This window comes from Macaca thibetana, chromosome X, assembly GCF_024542745.1.
Source record: "Macaca thibetana thibetana isolate TM-01 chromosome X, ASM2454274v1, whole genome shotgun sequence".
NCBI lineage: Eukaryota > Metazoa > Chordata > Mammalia > Primates > Cercopithecidae > Macaca > Macaca thibetana.
In genome coordinates, this window is record NC_065598.1 from 97,018,599 (window position 1) to 97,037,507 (window position 18,909).

The 18,909-nt window shown below is 43.5% G+C and overlaps 2 protein-coding genes across 4 annotated transcripts in view; both read left to right on the top strand.

The window, feature by feature from the left end:
* RPL36A (ribosomal protein L36a) overlaps positions 1-18,909 on the top strand; it is a 220,536-nt gene that overhangs the window by 43,401 nt on the left and 158,226 nt on the right. The window lies entirely within an intron of this gene.
* Positions 1-18,909, top strand: part of DRP2 (dystrophin related protein 2) — a 44,100-nt gene that overhangs the window by 1,310 nt on the left and 23,881 nt on the right. For both annotated transcript variants that reach the window (XM_050775915.1, XM_050775916.1), the window contains 4 exons: positions 10,444-10,622; positions 14,755-14,918; positions 16,504-16,660; positions 17,861-17,981. In XM_050775915.1, coding sequence (XP_050631872.1) covers positions 10,506-10,622; positions 14,755-14,918; positions 16,504-16,660; positions 17,861-17,981 — 559 coding nt within the window. In that variant the 5' untranslated portion in view covers positions 10,444-10,505. The remainder of the gene's footprint in view (positions 1-10,443; positions 10,623-14,754; positions 14,919-16,503; positions 16,661-17,860; positions 17,982-18,909) is intronic.

Sequence of the window (18,909 nt, forward strand, 5' to 3'; positions counted from 1 at the left end):
GCAGGTGGCAAGGCTGGGATGGGGTGGGGTGGAGTGGGGTAGAGGAGGACGTCAGCAGCAGCTGCCGCCTGCTTCCGTTGAAAGCATGGTGCATGCTGTCTGGAAAAGAACATACTTTTAAAAAATATTTTCATTTTGATTGTCAAAAGAACAAAAGCCTTAAAAAAGCTCTATGTCTAGTTCATCTTAATTCCTGACTTTTCCAAAGGAATCCTTGTTTCTAGATGAAAGGCCCTCAGGTAAATCACCTTTTAAAAGGCCTATGGGAACCACAAGCCTCAGGAGATTTTCCTTCTAAGGTTTGCGTGGGGAGATGATCCCAGAGAATCTCAGGGCCTTCTAAGGAAACCTCCGTGAAAAGGCAGTGTTGGAAGTGGCAGTGTTGTGTCCTGTTTCTGAAAGAAGACCAAGCCCCTCTGTCTCTGGGTGGGCAGGCCTCTGCCCTGTAGTCTTGCTTTCTGTAAACCATTGCTGGGAGATGAAGGCACACGGAAAGAGCTCCTTTTCTTGTGAGATTTGTACTTCTAGGCATTCAGCCTCAGCTAAGTAGCTCTGTGCTCCAGTTCAGATTACCCTTCAAGTCCGCCATAAAGGAGGGGAGCATAGCTTGAAGCAATGAATTTAGCAAAGGCCCTGAGCCAGATGTGGAGAGCACATCTGGGATTCAGCCCTTCTAACTGTAGATGCTCAGAAGTTTCTGATGTTGGATCTGCCACCATGCCAGCTAGGATGGGATCTCACTAATGAAGGCCGAGAAGATAGCCTTCTAAACTTCTCAGGGATACACACTAAGAGGAAACCCATTCAGTGGAAATTATACTATGAAATGACATTCCTCCCTTACGAAGGATTCTAAACGTGCATCAGCAACAAAAATAGCAAGTGAGATAAATCCTTCTAGGATAGCATTTACCAAACCAATGTTCTATAGAGCCCCATCCTGAGAGAATGTTAATAAATTCTGTTTTAAAATAAGTGTTGGGTGTGTGTGTGCATGCATGTGTGTGTATTCTGCAGTTCAATACTTTTTTGGAAATGCTTCTTAACCGAATTCTCATTTTGGAGAGTCACAGTATATATAACGCATATTAAAGACTCTGAGAAGCACTGCTGTAAATGAATCTGTTTAATTTTGTTTAACCCAGTACATCCCAGACTGGTTTGACCAGGGAACACTTTTCTTTATGAAAAACACTTTTTGCCTCTTGCAGATACAGTTTGGGGAATTGCTGCTCAAAAACAAACAAGCAAACCGGAAGAAATTGTCACATGGATAACACTTGTAAAATAATCTAGTCCAACAATGCATTTCTAAACATGAAAAACCCAAGAGGTTAATCATATTGTTTTCCTTCCCATAGCTGATGAGAATCTGGGATTATCTCCTGATTCCCCAGCCCACTGTACCCAACTGCTGCTTCTCTAGCAGGTCCCCTCCTGTGAAACTAGTCCCAGGAAAATGAAGCAGATTTAAGGAATAATCCTTAAATTTTGAGTGCAACATTTACATTTAATACATTTCTTCTAGTATTTTGTTATATGCAAAAATTGTCAACTTTCTTTTCAGCATGGGCTTTGTTGCATTCTTTTAAACAATGTGTTATGAAATATCTTCGTACATTCAAAAAGGTATAAAAATAATATGGTGAAAATCAGGTTATTCACTGCACAGCTTAGTAAAGAAACATTACCAGTAGAGTTGAAACCTTCTGTCTATTCTCCATGATTAAAGTTCTCTCTTTCCTTCCAAAGTAGCCACTATCCTGGATTTGGTGTTTATTATTCCCATGCATTGATGTATATACTTTTACTATACATGTATGTATTTTTAAACAACATATACTACTGCTTTATATGTTTTAAAAGTTTATATCAGTGGTGTATTATATGTATTCTTCTGCAATGTGATTTTTCTTTTCTTTTCTTTTCCTCCTAAGAGACAAGATCTTGTACTGTTATCCAGGCTGGAGTGAATTGGTGTAATCATAGCTCACTGCAGTCTCGAGCTCCTGGGCTGGAGCAATCCTCCAACCTCACCACCCCCCAGGTGGCACCACCATGCCCAGCTAATTTTTTTTTCCTTCATAGAGACAGGGTCCTGCTATGTTGTCCAGGCTGATCTCAAACTCCTGGCCTCATGTAGTCCTCCTGCCTCAGCCTCCCAAGGTGTTGGGATTGCAGCCATGAGCCAATGCAACTGGCTTGAAACTTATTTTTTCTATTCAATGTTATATTTGTGAAAAGCATCCATGTTGTATAACACGGGGCTCTAGTTTACTCATTTTTTTCACTATTGTATACTCCTCTAATGACTATATCACACTTTATCTATTCTGCTGTTGATGAACATTTAGGCTATTTCTAGTTTTGAGCAATCACAGAGGTACTGTGATCTTTCTTGTGTAGCTATTCTTAGGTGACAGTTTGTACTGGGTAAATATCTGGGTGGAATTGTCCCTTACAGGGTATGTGCATTGTCACCTTTGGGAGATATTGTCAAATCACTGTGCAAAATAGTACTAACTTACACTCCCACCATCAGTGTATAAAGGTTTCAGGTTTATTGCATTAATTGGCTCTTACAGTTTTCTCCCATGGGGATGCATCTCTGATTTTTTTAATTGGATAATAAATTTTATTTCGCAAAATTGCTTGACAGCTAAACTTCTCAGGAATATGTTTCTTTGTTTTCATTTGTAAATGAGGGGATTGGCCTAGATGATCTCAAAGGTCCTTTCTAGCTTGAAAATCCGAGTTTCTATGATTTGTTCATTAAATGAGGTACATCTGAAGCAGAACCTTGTTTTTTTGGCTGCATTGCAGGAATTATTTTAGGAAGTATAACAAAGTTTGTTACCAATGAAATGTGTATCTTCTCTCTTTACTGCCATGCTGTCAGGAAGAAAGGCAGTGGTGTGAGAGGAAAGACAGTTATACAGTGTTACCTTGGATTGGGGAGAGGAATCTGTAGCCCATGGGAAGGGGGTCTCCTTCCCATTGCCCTGTTCTTTACAGAACCTCTTCATCTTAGAAGTCTTCCCTATCTCTTGAATTTGTTCTCCCAAGAATCATAAATGTTTGCAAGTTTTTTGTTTTTTTTTTTTTTTTTTTGAGATGGAGTCTCGCTATGTCGCCTAGACTAGAGTGCAGTGGCACAATCTCGGCTGGGAGGCTAAGGCAAGATAATCACTTGAACTCGGGAGGTGGAGGTTGCAGTGAGCTGAGATCATGCCACTGTACTCCAGCTGCACTCCAGCCTGGGCGACAGAGTGAGACTCTGTCTCAAAAAAACCAAAAAAACAAAAAAACAAAACAAAAAACAGATGTCCAGGCTTCCTTTCTGCACATACACACAGTAGATTGTTTTTACAAAATTGGAGTTCCATTACACATGCTATTCTGACATTTGTTTGTTTTCTTTGGCTTAAAATATATAACTTTGAAATCTGTCCAAATCAGTGCATATAGATCTACCTCTTTCTTTTTAACAGCTACATAATATTCTACCATGTGAGTGGCTATCATAATAAATAACAGTTGAATATTTACTAAATGCCAGAAACTATGAATTAACTCCTTGCAACAAAGCTAAGATGTAGGTCTTTTTTGTTATCCCTGTTTCACAGATGTGGGTACTGGAGCACAGTAAGACTGGGGAGCTTGTCCATATCTGTGCTGATAAGTGGGCAGGGTGCAAGCCAGAGCATCCTGGTTCAGAGCCTATGCCCCAGACAATCATGCTGTGATATGTCTCAGACATAGTCTACTCACCAGTCCCCTGTTGGTGGACATTTGAGTGAATGCAGATTTTTGCGATTGTAAACAATACTGCAGCAGACATCTTTGTCCACTTCTGGAGGTCTTTTTGTAACATAGGCTCTTAGATTTCTCTGGTTTCTAGATGGAAAGAGCTTATTTACTGGAAAAAAAAAATTTATTGAGCTTTAGGCATTGGGGAGGCTCTGAGCTCAAAATAGGAGACTTGACCAGAATTTCACTTCTCAGATGTCCTGTAAAGATCACCTAAGTGCTTTTCACTGTTTGCCAGCCTAGTGCTGCCCCAGACCTTAGACTCACTGCATCCTGTCTGTTTTTAATTGCTTGTGTCTTTGCCTGAGTAGTGGCATAACTGAGTCAATGCTTGGGCTCCCACCTGGTGGTCCATAGCCAAAAATTGTCTCCACTATCCAGGTATCAGTGATTACAATGCCTCAGAGCCTGGGTTCTAGAATTTACAGAGGCAGAGTAGCATAATGGTAAATAACTTGTATTCTGAGACACAACTGCCTGGGTACAAATCCCAGCTCTTCACGATGTATTCACAATATGACTCTGAACAAGTTACTTACCATCTCTGTGCCTCCATTTTCTTATCCACACAATGAGGATAGCAATAGTAACTACTTTATAGTGTTGTCATAAGGATTAAAGGAGTTAATGTATGTAGACTGCTTAGTTAATATACATAAAACACAGAATACAGTTATTATTTATTTGGCTATGGAAAAGCTGCCACACCAATCTTTCCATAAAATAGTTGATGACCTCCTTGCATTTTGGTGGGGAGTGGAGAGGGGGTGAAGAATTAGCTGTTATTAAATAGGTAATGTGTTCACATGGGTCAAAATTCAAAAAGTACAAAATGATATTTAGTAAAAAATTTTATCTTCTATTGGCAACATGGGGCTTATGTGGTGTGGGGAATAATTCTATTTCTCAACCTGGGAAGTGATTATATGAATTTACTTTATAAAGATTTAATATACTTTGCATATATGCTTTATGTACTTTTATAGGTGTATTTCTTATTTTTAAAAAGGGCAGAAATAGTAGAAATCCCAAAGAGATGGGGAGAATTTTTACTGCTCAGTTCCCTTCTTCAATGGTAACAGGCTCTTTTGTATACTTCCAAAGATTTTTTTTTGCATCGATAAGCACATATTTTTAGTATACAAGTGTAGACTAACCACCACCTTGATTTTTCTCTTGTTTTCTTTTTACTTAAAGTATATCATAAGAGATCATTTTGTATTGGCACATAGAGTTCTTAATTATTTTTAAAGTAGCTGTATAGAATTCCATTGTATGGATACACCATTATTTAATCAGTCCCCTAGTGACAGACATTTAAGTTTTTGCATTTTTTTTTTTTTTTTGCCATTTCAAGCCTTGTTTCAAATGCCGACATCGTACTTGTTATTGTACTTGTTTCAAATGCTAACATTGTACATTATTCCACACAAATTTAAGTAGCATATGTTCCTAGACATCTCCAGTTTTTGGGTGCCTAGCACTGTGTTAAAAATATGTGGGATATAAATAAATATCAGGTGTGGGTTTTGTCCTCCATGAGCCAACAATCTTGCTTTCATACTGAAATCCTAATATTTCCCCTGTGTTTTTAAAGCTTTTTATCTCTGCTCAAGAGAAACAATGCCTTCCCACTGAATCCTCCTGAAACAGCCTGTGTATGGCTTTTAGAATCAGGAAGAGTATTTGTAGTGGCAAAAAGCCAGAGTTTCATGTCCAGCAGGATCCCTAGGGGAGGGCAGGGAAGGCTTATTGCCCCCCAAAAAGCATCCTCCACTCCTGCATATGTCAAAATCTTCTCTTTCACCTTAGCTCAAAAGCTTCTTTTCCATAAATACATCCCAAATCCCTCCAACTAGAAGTGAACAGTTCCTCCTCTGTGACCTCTTATAGCATGACTTCTGTGTCCTGCTGTCTTAGTTCATTTTCTGTTGCTTATAACAGAATACCTGAAACTGAGTAATTTATAAGAAAAGGAATTTATGTATTACCATTGTGGAAGCTGAGAAGTCCAAGTTCGAGGGGCTGTGGTGAGGATCTTCTTGCTGGTAGAGACTCTCTGAAGCATCCCAAGATGGCATGGAGTATCACATGGCTAGAAGGCTTAGTGTGCTAGCTCAGATCTCTCTTCCTCTTTTTATAAAGCCATGAATTCTCCTCCCATGATAACTTATTAATTCATTAATCCATGAATGGATTAATCCATTCATGAGGGCAAAGCCCTCATCAGCTCTTAAAGGTCCCAGCTCTCAATACTGTCACATTGGGGATGGATGTTCAAACCACAGCACCCACGTAGGGTATGAATAATTTTCCCCCCAAAATTATACTTTTTTTTGTTTACATGTCTTGTTTCCTACATTTGACCAGTTGGGGACCAAGTCTGATTCATCTTCAATCTCTCATAGCTTTTGCAAATTAAAAAGAGGAATAGGAAAAGAATCAGTATGTGCAGATGGTGATTTGAGATAGGATTGAGCTAGATAGAGGCAGAAGAATCTTTGTGTATAACAAAGAGCACTTGCCCAGGAATCAGGAGGCCCTGGTTCGCTTGCATCTCAGCATCTTCATCTGTAAAGTGGGATCTTAATTCTGGCTGGGACAACTTTACTAGGTTGTGCTTAGGATCATGAAAGACAGCGCAACAGACTACAAAGGCATGCTATATGAATACAGGGAATGATAGTGTTTGGTGCTTAGCAACCCTTAAACATTAACATTTGATACATTAGCAAACTAAGCCTAGAGTGGCAATATGACTTGAGGTCAAGGTCAGGGGTAAGGTCTGAAAGAGCAGAGGATAGTCATTTTAGGACCAGAAGAAATCTATTCCTTTCCTGCCTGTGTTGGTATTAGAAGGTCTGAATTCTCTGACTCCTGGGTTTACCTTAGTTTTGTTTTGTGAAGCCTCAACCTAGCATCAGGTCAGTAGAGGAATAAGAAAGAAGGAAGTTAATCTGGAGATAAATGAATCTCAGAAGAAAAGAGATAGTTGATGAAAAAAGAGATAAAAACGACCACTAAGGTGTGGAGGAAAAGCTAAATATCTTTAGCAATTAAGGAAATGCAAAGTAATCCTCAAAATGCCATTTTCACTCACTAAGTTGGCAAATAAAGTAAGAATACATACTGTTGGCAAGTGTGCTGGGAAACTGGCACTCTTATACATTGCTAGTAGTCGTATAAAATGATGTAACTTTTTCTAGGGCAATTTAGAAATATATATCATAAACCCTTTGATCCAGGAATTCCCCCTTATAGGCAATTATCCCATGGAGAAAATCACAAATATGCACAAGGTTGTTCTTTGCACTTTGATTTATAAAAAAGAAGAACTATAAACATATGTCTAATTGTTAAATTATGGTGTATCCATTCAGTGGAATACTATACAATGACTATAGCTAACCCTTACTGAGTTGTGCATTGTTGCCAGACACTGTGCTAAGTTATTTAAATTATTAACTTTAATCATTAGAATAATTCTGTGAGGATGCTATCATTATTTATCCCCATTTTGCAGATGAGGACACTGAGGCTCAGAGAGGTTAACTTGTCCTGGGCCACACTGCTAATAGGCTGAATAGTGTGGATTTGACTCTAGGTCTGTCTGATGCCAGTGCCCATGGCCTCAGTCACAGTGCTGTACTTCCAATGCAGCTGTTAAAAATCATGTTTTAGGCTGGGCGTGGTGGCTCATACCTGTAATGTAAGCACTTTGGGAGGCACAGGCGGGCTGATCACTTGAGCTCAGGAGTTTGAGACCAGCCTGGCAACATGGCAAAACCCCGTCTCTACCAAAACTACAAAAAATTATCCAGGCATTGTGGTGCACACCTGTAGTCCCAGCTACTTGGGGGCGCTGAGGCGGGAAGATCACTTGAGCCTGGGAGGTTGCAGTGAGCCAAGATCACGCCAGTGCACTCCAGCCTGGGTGACAAAGTGAGAGACCCTGTCTCAAAAAAAAAAAAAAAAAAAATCATGTTTTAAGGGAATAGTTAATGACATTCTAAAATGACCATGGTATAATGACAAGTGAAAAAAGCAGGATACGAAATGATAGCATGTGATGGCAATTTTATTTTAAAAGTGTATGTATATATTTTTCAGAGAAAAATTAAAACTTCATAGCTGTTAGTAATGATTATCTCTGGGTGGTAATATTAAAGATTATTTTTATTTTCATCCCTATTATTTTTTGTATTTCCCAGTTTTTCTATAAAGATCATGTATTACTTCTATAATCAGCAAAAATAAAAATGTTAACATAAAAAGAGGTCTGAAAGCAAGCCTCTTATAGCCTTTATGCTTATAACACATCCATAGCAGTACTTCATTTTTTAATCTAAGTGACTAATGCTTTTGTGGTGTCTGATCACAGATGAGCCATATTTTCAGTCATTCTTTGGGGATGAGTAGCTACATAGCTGTATAATCTCTAGGGACTTTGACTACAGCAAAGTACCCTTTAGACCACAACCTCTTGTGCCCTTGTGATTTGTAATAATCTTCACTCCTTGGACTATAGTCTCCTGAGGAGGAGGGGTGGGTACTTAATGCAAGGAGTCCACAGATCTTTAAATGCATAAATGTTTTTCTCACTCGGTACGTTCTAAAATTACAGCTACTATTGTGGGTGAGAGTGGGTGAAGTGAGATTTTTTTTTTTTTAGTCTTAAGAAGGGCCCCTTATATCTAAAACGTTGTGAACCACTGGAATAGAGTCTAAAAATAGTGGTTATTTAATTATCAGCATCATGAATAAAAGATGCTCAGTTCCGGCCCTTTGAATCAGGGTTTGTGTGTCTTTGCCCCACACTAAAAGAGATCACCTTATTATTTCCTAGCATCATCTTTGCCACCCATTCTCATCACATTTGTGTACATTCTCTAAACCATCAATTGGTTTGTACATCTAAATTTTGTCCCCATATTTCTCCTTTACTAAGCTTAGTTCTTTACATCTAAAGCTGAATATGTCTCAAGCATAGCTTATTATGTAACACTGCCCCATTCCCTACCACAGCAAATATACTTTCTCCTGTTTTCCTTCTCTTGCATTTGGCAACATTATCCACTCAGCTCCCAAATTAGAAACCTTTGACTCCTTCTCCTCCCTTACTGTTCACATCCAATTGATCATCAAGCCCAGTGTATTTTACCTCTCTAATGTACCTCAGAGTCATGCTGTCTGCTTCATCTTCACTGCAACTGCCTGCCTATTCTAACAGCTTCTCAACAGGTTCTTCCTTTTGGAGAATCACTCTACAAGGAAGGCAGAGGGCTCTTTCTAAAATGCAAATCTTGGCCGGGTGCGGTGGCTCATGCCTGTAATCCCAGCACTTTGGGAGACCGAGGTGGGTGGATCACCTGAGGTCAGGAGTTCGAGACCAGCCTGGCCAACATTATGAAACCCCATCTCTACTAAAAATACAAAAAAATTAGTGGGGCATGGTGGCAGGCACCTGTAATCCCAGCTACTCAGGAGGCTGAGGCAGGAGAATCGCTTGAACCTGGGAGGCAGAGGTTGCAGTGAGCCGAGATCGTGCCACTGCACTCCAGCCTGGGCAACAAAAGCAAAACTCCGTCTAAAATAAATAAAATAAAATGCAAATTTCATTATGTCACTCTCTGCTTAAAATCTTCAGTACCTCCCCATTGTCTACAAGATAAAGCCTACAATCCTCTGCTTGTCATTCAAGGCATGGCCCAATCTGGCCACAGCCTCATCTCCTGCTACACACAACAAGGCACGTACCTTGTACTCTGGTCACACCGAACACAACATACATTTAATTTTCATGTTTGTATTTTTTTTTAACCTTCACTGCCTAATGACAAATCTGTTTCTCTTTCATGACTCACCTCAAGCACATTTCCTCTAGGGAGACTTTTCTTGACATGACCAGATAGAACTCACGATTCCCTCATCAGTCTCTTCACTTCATCCCATAAACACTTCTATTATGACCTCAAATAACACTTTATGGCCATTATTTTCTCCACATTTGTTCTGTCTGTATGTGATACTCCTCAGGGGAAGCCCCCATGTCTTTTCATCTCTGTGCCTCTTAAACTCTACCATACTGATCACATTGTCCTCTGAACATGCTAGGCCTTTTTATGACATCCACCTTCAAACAGGTGGATCCGTCTGCTGGGAATGCCATTCTCCCTTTCTCCTCTGCACAAGCAAATATCTACTCATCTTTTGAGACTCATCTGAAGTGTCCTTTTTCTGAAATATGTGCACATTCTCGGTGTTAGCTGTTCCCCACTGTGTGCTCCCTTAGCCTTTTGGTAAACTCTTGATTTTAGCATTTGCTATGTAACATTTTATTATAATTATCAGCATACATGACTGCCTCCCCTACCCGTCTCCCCCACCTCCACCCTTAGGCTTTGATATCTCAGCAGTTATCTTTATGTCTCTAGCACAAAGCACTATAGGTAAACAATAAATGCTTCCTTGGTCAGTAATTAAATAAAGTATTTTATGGTACATGGTGGCCTGGGTAGGTCAGTAGGCTTTGAATACTTATTTGTATATCTGGTCAAGCCACCTCTGGGTAGATGCTTGATTCATAGGCTTTTCTAGGTCTTGACTCGAAATCTCTCTGTATTGATTTTCCAGGTGCTTAATGATCAATAGTTGGTGCACTGCCTATCCTCACCTCCCCATGAGCCTTGGTTTTTATGCAACCTATGGTCATGCAGGGATGCCCTTATACCCTCCCACGATGTCATGATTGGCAGGCAGCTGACCAGTTGCATCATAGCAGCAGCCTCCGAAGCACCTGCCCCCACCCTCAGGTAAGAATCTGATAGTAAAAGAAAGACCTGTGGAGAAAGAGTGGACACAGGATCTGTGTATCCTTGGGGTACCCACACTTCCTAAGGCTCAGGGGCATTCTCTGTATACATGCAATCCCTTGGATAGCGTGGGGAATATATTGGGCCCATCCTTCATTACTCATAATGTCTTTTATGGGGGGGCATAGGGAAAGGAAGAGCATTGGGCTGAGCAGCTCAGAGGCCCCACTGCAGCTGAGCGGGGCTGGTTTCATGTTAACCTTCTAAGAGTTACAGGTCCAGGAATGTCCTAGAAGAGTATGATCCTTCAGGGCATGGTCTAGGACAAGGCAGGTCCTTCCTTTGCCTTGGCTTCTCTGTGGCATGCCTTCCATATTCTGCAGGTGTCTCTCTCCTGCCATCAGCTTTTCCTCTCAAGTTCCTAGCCTTTTTCATAGCTCCTGGCTCAGCCCCACTTAGAATTCCCTGAGTTCCATATCTGCCTGTTCTCTCTCTCTGCTCCTGTAGTAGTGTGATGGTGGTGGTGTATGTGCCCGCCTGTGTATGTTGGTAAGCAGGTAGAGGATGTATGTGAGACAGTAGGGAGGGCAGCCCCCTTTCCCAACAATGAGTGAGGTCTCGGGAAAGTTGACTGGAGAAGGGAGATGCCTAAGCATACTTTGGGTTGCCCTACAATACTTTGGGGGTCCAGAGGCTATGGGAGTGTGAGAAAGTGCTATGTCCCCTGGAGCCTCACAGATGGGCTGCAGTGCTGAGTCACTGCTGGGGGGCAGGCAGCAGTTGAATATACAGGAAGGAAGAAGGGAGGAAAAAGGAAGTGGGGATGGAGAATGTGGATGCTGGGGAGCCCATTTTGGGGGCAGTAATGAAGGAAAGTCAAGGTCCAGAGAGGCATTAGAGTCAGGTCCCCCTGAGCTATTTTCCCACATCCAACCAGAAAGAAATTACTGCCTGGAGCATATTCTCAAAGCAAGGGTCAACGTAGACTCCCCCATTAACCTACCCCTTCCCTAGAGTGGGACTTTCACAGGGTTGAGGGATTGAGAAACTGAGCCCTTCCAAAAGGCTTACCCTGTTCATTGTCTACCCCCACCAAGCACCACCATGTAGTCAGGGAAACCTGAGGGCTTCATTTTGTGATTGCCGATGGCATGGCCCAACTTCTCTCTTCTGCCACAATCCAGTTTCTCTTCCTTTTCTGCAGCCTTTTTCTCAAAGATTCAAGGGATGGATAGAGAACCTCAAGGGGAGTGGGGTGCAAGAAGCAAATATCCTGGCTGCAAAAGCCAGAAGTAGAAGGCAATTGATAGGGAAGGGGAAATAAAACATTACTATTCATCATTTGCCTATTGTGTGCCTGGCTCTGCTAGGTGTGACTTGAGAGTATATGGGGAAGTAGGAGAGGGAGAGCAGGGTGATGGAGAATAGTATGGCAGCTGGGTGGGGGTTTAGGAAACCAAGAAGTCTGCAGGGAATGCAAAGCTGACATGGGTGGAGCCCAGCTCACGGTGGGTGCTCCCCTCAGAATCAGGACAGCTTGGTTGTGGCTGGGTCACAAGGGGCTGTTGCTAACGCTGGGGCATTTGCAGTGCAGAGGACCCAGCACGAGGGAAGCTATGGCCCAGAGGTAGAGCAACTCCCTGCTCTTGGCCTGCCATCCCCCAGCCACCCTGATTGGCTCCACCCCAGAACCCCAGAAAGAGTCAGGCAGCTGTTCCAACTATTCCTGTAGGTGGGCCTCAGCATGGAAACAATGTGGAACTGTTGGAAAGTCCAGAAGACTCTGTGGGAGATAAATGAGGATGGGAACAGAACACTTATTGGTGAAAACGATGTGTTTTCCCTCAGTGCTGATGGATGGGGGCCCAGCTTGGGAATGTTAACCTTTTCCCAGACAAGTCTGCTGGAAAAGGAGAAGAGTGGCCACTTCAGGAGGGGCCCTACCCCTCAGGCCAGTGGCTTATGGGAAAGGGCCTTCCCCTGCCCCCACCCAGGGTAGCACAGGCAGGGCCCAGGAGCCTCCCTGGCAATGACTGCCTACATGGAACTGCTGGGTCCCAATGACCCGTTTCCCTCCCCTGTGAAGGTTCAATGGGATGCCCATAAACCGTCCATTTCCCTTTGGCCTCAGGGTGCAGCGAGAGGTCTGAGGGCTATGGCTCTCCCTCCACTCCTCTCTACCTCTCAAAGGCAGGGCAGAGCACCCCTCTATTTTCACAGTGGACTCTGACAAATCTCCTGGCCTCTGCACTCACCCAAGGATAATCACATTCAGAGGAATTCTGCTGCCCCTGCTTCTCGATGCTGCCATCCCATGTCCTTTGTCCCTGAAACCTTCCTTGCTGTCTCTGAGGAGGCTTACTTAGTCTAAGACAAGGCTTATTTTCCAAGCCCATCCTCTTATCATGTCTTGGGGAAATTGCTTACCAGAAGCTTGTCACCAAGGTGGTCTGATCTTATCCTCCACCTCAGGGGAGGGGTGGGCCTAGAGGCAGAGTGACCCCTTTGTGTCTTCCATGGAAAGGGAAAATAAATCAACAGAAGCTACCCTCTGCATGCCCCTCCTCAGCACCATGGAATGCCCAGTCCCACTCCTGCCATCCTTGCCAGCCTGAGAGGGCCATCCTGGCCCCGGTGTGGCAGGCCCAGTTGGGAGTGAACCGGAATTCTCCAGAGACAAAGCTCTGATTCACCAGCCAGGCCCTGACATAGCCGCCCCCTCCAGATTCCTGGGGGGTCAGTAAACAAACAGGGTGACAACCCCCGCCTCCTGGCCTGGCTCAGCCCCGCCTGCCTCCCTGAGAGGGCTTGCTTAGAGCCTGTCAGGATTCTGCCTGTCTGTGGCTCATCAGGCACTAGGTCTGGATTCCTGGTGAGGGATGATCATGGAGCTGCCGGATCCTGCTACGGACTCCCCAGGCAGCACAGGTAGGGTGAGCTTCTGGGGCTACAGGCTGGCTGAGTGCTGAGCTTTTCCCATAGCTTGACTGCTTCTTCACTTCCCTTTGTCGGTGTGGCTGTGAGCTATGATTTTAATGGGATAATTGGTTTCCTAAATTGTCTGGAGAGTCTTGTGTGGGGAAGAAATATGGTTTGGGGGCAAGGGGAGACTACAAGAGTCTCAACCACTGACTAGCAGGGCTATTTTCTTTCCAAATGAATGCAAGCGTGTTGACAGGCAGGTAGGCAGGCGTGGGTCTCTCTAGTCTGTGGTAGAACAGCCCAGGCTGATTTCCTCCTCCAATTCCCCTTCCCTCCGCCTGCTCCGTCCCCCTGGCTGGGCAGTTCTGGCACTGTGCTATAGGTAGCTACCTTCCTTGGGGCTATCTGGGATAACCACCCTTCCCCCAAACCCCACAATTCCTCCCATAGGGCCTTACCAGTGCCCAGGAGAGCAAGCGATAGAGTATGTGCCTGAGGGCTCAAGACTAGACTTTGGCAGGCTCCATGGCTTGTCCTCTTGGCCACCAACTCTGGTCAGAGTCCTCCGCTCATCTTTATGAGCAGTTCTCTTGAAGACTGTGTCCAGGCTTCCTGACTGTGGTGGGAAGTACAGGTGGGGAAGGGTGGTAGACACATCAAAGCCAAGGTTCATATGGGAAGTAAGACATAGATCACTGATCGTTCTCTCTTGCCAGTCTACTCCCTCTATAAATCTTTATGGAGAAACTTCTCAGCTTGCTTTTCTAGAAGGTTGGGTAAACTGTAGGACCCTGAAGTATGAGCCAACAGCTTACCTGGAATGGTATGGTTGTCCAGAATTTGGGCAGTTCTGTGCAGCTTCTTACCTAATGTAGGTACTTCCAAGACCCCATCTGGGCAGTGGTCCTGAGGGGTGGGGTCCCAGCTTGGGAATGTTAACCTTTCCCTAGGGCCAAAATTTATAATAATGAGTAACAATAATAGTAGGCAGCAGTTCTATGTAACTGACCTGTACCAAGAGAAGACCTGGCAATGAACAGGACCACAGGGTCTTTCTTCATCTCAACCCCTGAACACACAGAGAATAGCGTTTCTGAACCCTGGCAGCAGCCCTTCTCTCCCCTTGTTCACACTTCTCTCACCCTTGGCTTGGTGCAGACCAGGGTGGGGCACAATTCAAGGATCACAGGATGTTTGTGTTTCTGTCCAGGTTAGAGCTGCTGTCACCAGCCCTGCACCTCCTCAAGATGGTGCTGGGGTTCCCTGCCTAAGCCTAAAGCTGTTGAACGGGTCCGTTGGTGCCTCTGGACCCCTGGAACCACCAGCCATGAATCTGTGTTGGAATGAAATAAAAAAGAAGTCTCATAACCTCCGGTAAGAAACAGGTCCCTTAGGGAATTGGCTTAGATGGTGTTGGGCTCCTTTTGCTGCTGCACCCTGTCCTTCTCCTCTCAGCCTGTGCATCCCCCTTTCCTCAGCCCACCCACTTCTCCCTTTCCTATGCTGGCACTGGGGAAAGAGCCTTGCTTTAGAAGTCAGGAGACTTGGATCTGAGCCTCAGTTTTAAGTCACCTTGAGTAACTTGTTTGAGTTCTCGAAATGTTAGCTTCCATTTGTTTTTGTTCTTTATAAGGACAAAAAATGAGTGGAGGAATAATACCTGTTCTAACTACCTCACAGTGTGGTCATGGGAATTCAAATCAGATGTGGAAATGCTTTCTAAACTTAAAAGTGCCGATGTATAAATGAAGGGGATGATTGCTCCCATCTCCTCTTCCTCTCATAGCTGTCCTACATCTTAGTAGGTCCCATCTGTTCTCTTCCCCATCCTTTTACGTTCTATCTATAAGTTTTCAGCCCACCTATTTCTCCCCAAACTAAGGGTAGCTCTGTAAGAGCCTAAAGGCAGTTTTTTTCTCAGTTGTTCGGCTTTCCCTAGCTGTCTGTGCATGCCTGCCACTTTTTTTCTCCACCCTCTATCATCAAAGCTTCTGGCTTCTGGCGGGCTTTATTAGGGGTGAGGCATTGTGGATAAGTTGATAGAATGCAGGCTTTGGAGTCAGGTAAACCTGAGTTCAAATCATACTTCTATCAATGACTTAACTGTGTGACCTTTAGGAACCTACTTACCCTTTCTGAGCAATAAGAATGCCTACCTGATAAAGTTGTTGTAAGAATTAGTTGAAGCAATAATTTAGGTAAAGATCTTGGTCTAGGTAGTGGTGGGAAGGGGAGCAATGAATAAAGATAGTTATTATTGTCAGCCAAGGGGAATGGCTTGATGACTGCACATATTCTTGGCCAGCCTCCAGCCTCCTACCATGGTTCATTTGGAGGGCAGCGGGGTGGGAGGGCAGACAGAGATAATTATACAGTACAGATTTTTCTGTTTCCATATCTCAGACCTCTAGCCAATGTTCCTTTGGGTCCCAAGGGCTGTTATATTCATATGCATCCTTGCACATGTGCATGCCTACACTCAACCACCCAACTTGCCCTTTCCACTTACTGAATCCTCTCCTGCTCAGAGGGCAGTTCGGAACAGCCTCTATGGTTGAGCAGTTTGGCGTGACTTGAATTCTACCAGGGCAAGAGGGGAACCAGACAGCTGTCACCTCTAATGCCCTTGCTCAGTTTCCTACCCTTCCCAGCCTATTGTTTGGCATGCAACTGAAGTAACTGAGATCCACAAAGTGACATTTTAAGCCATTCAAGTTTGGGATGCCTCCACACCCATGGTTCTACCTACTGGTTTTAGTACTGTGCTCCATGTGGAGGTGCCTTGGGACCCTTTTTGGGTGGATAAGAGGGAGGACTCCAGGCCTCCTCCCACTTGAACCAGAAAAGCTCCTCCTGAATTTGTTCTCGATATTAAAGTTCCATATAACTTAGTTTGGGAAAAAAGTTTTGCCACTTAAAAAGAAGACTGAACATCACTGGTTTTACCCATTGTGTGCAGCGCTCGCCTAGAGGCCTTCTCAGACCACAGTGGAAAGCTTCAGCTTCCTCTTCAAGAGATTATTGACTGGCTCAGCCAAAAGGATGAGGAGTTGTCAGCTCAGCTGCCCCTACAAGGGGATGTGGCCCTGGTGCAACAGGAGAAGGAGACACATGCGGTAGGTTAGAATCAGAGAAGCCGTGGTGTGTAGCCTCTCAGCTGGGGAGGAATCCCTTCTGCAGTACCCTGACAGACACCCAGCTCTGCTTAGACACCTAAATGAATAGGAGGCTGTATGCAATCCTACTAGCCTGTGGCTAGCATGCCACAGCCTAAGTCAAGTATTTTCTTTCTACCCCTCCCATCAAATTCTGGCCCCCCTTAAAATACTGCCATGATTTTTAATGGGAATATGGGGAAATGAACATAATATAATGCTAAGTGAAAAAACACAGGATACAAAACTAAGTGCAAGTGGATCTCAATTGTATAAAAATGTATATAGATGAGTGTGATGTTTACATACATATAACAGCATAGGAAGGAACTATATCAAAATGTTAACAATGGTTAATTCTATGTAATAAAATTGGAGTTCCTAATTTTCTTCATATCTTTCTGAAATTTCTAGTATTTCTGTGATATATATTACTGCTGTAGTTACAATACTTCTTAAAATGACTACAGAATGAAATATAATACAGCAATCAAATAAAATAAACTATAACTGCGTGCCACAGCATGGGTGAATCTTACAGACAGTATGTTGAGTGAAAGAAAAGCCGGATACAAAAAGAGTACATACTGTATGATTCCACTTATATAAAGTTTTAAAATAGGCAAAACTAATCGGTGGTTTTACAAGGATTGTGGTCACCTTTGTGGGAGGGGAGGGAGGGGTGGGGCGTGAAGATGAGATAGTGACTAGGAGGGCCCACCGGGGATGCTGATAGAATTCTGTTTCTTGATCTCAGTACTGATTACATCAAAATGTACACTTTTAGTTTGTGTACCCTGTATATATTTCAACCAAAAATTTAGTTATAATTTTAATATAAATCCTGCCTATCTTGGTTTTGATTTTCTTAAGACCGTTACAGGAAGCTTTCTGAGTCTTCTGGAGAACCAAGATCCCCACATTTTTCTCTATCCTGTGGCACAGACAGACAAATTTCATACTAAACAGACCTTCCAGTGTCAGAGTTATTTTTCTGCCTATCAGGAGGATTGCACGTCTTTTTGTCTAGGTAGTTCAAAGATACCTGATAATGCCAAAGAATCACGTCACACTGAGAAGAAAGGCTGTCAGTTGCAGGATGGAATGTAAAGTGATTGAAAAACTTTCCTTTCCTGTTGACCATATTGCTAAACTTTATAGGCCTTTATGGAAGAAGTCAAGTCTCGGGGCCCCTACATCTATTCTGTGCTGGAGTCGGCTCAGGCCTTCCTGTCCCAGCACCCATTTGAGGAATTAGAGGAGCCTCATTCTGAGAGCAAAGGTAGGTGGTCTTCTGTTTTTCCCACTTCTTCTTGAGCCGTGTACTGCTGAACAAACACCCTCCTGCCTTCCCCAAACTCATTTTCTTATCTGTTATCTGGGAGGATAGTTTCCCCCAGGAGTCCATCCAAATTTGGGGGAAAGCAAGATTCCTACTGCAGGAAAATAAAGCAAAGAGAATATAGCCTGGAGCAGGGGTCAACAGTTGTGTGACCCAAAGCTGTATGTGGCTCTTTGGAGCAGCATGTGTGGCCATTTAATGAGATGTGGAAAAGAAAAACAAAAAAAACACTCAAATGAATTGAACTGACTCAATAAATAAAAGTACCAGTATGTCCTTTAAAAACACAGTGCTGGCTGGGCACAGTGGCTCATGTCTGTAATTCCAGCACTTTGGGAGGCTGAGGCAAGAGGATCACTTGAGCCCAGAAATTCAAGACTAGCCTGGGCAACATAGTGAGACCCCCATCTCTACAAATTTTTTTTTTTTTTTTTTTTGAGATGGAATCTCACTCTGTCGCCCAGGCTGGAGTGCAGTGGTGTGATCTTGGCTCACTGCAAGCTCCACCTCCTAGGTTCACGCCATTCTCCTGCCTCAGCCTCCCGAGTAGCTGGGACTACAGGTGCCCGCCACCACACCCAGCTAATTTTTTTTTGTATTTTGAGTAGAGACGGGGTTTCACTGTGTTAGCCAGGATGGTCTCGATTTCCAGACCTCGTGATCCACCTGCCTCGGCCTCCCGAAGTTCTGGGATTACAGGCATGAGCCACCACGCCCGGCTCCAAATTTTTTTTTCAATTAGCTAGGTTTTGTGGTGTGTGCCTGTAGTCCCAGCTACTTGAGAGGCTGAAATGGGAGGATCACTTAAGCCCAGAAGTTCAAGGCTGCAATGAACTATGATTGCTCAACTACATTCCAGCCTGGGCAA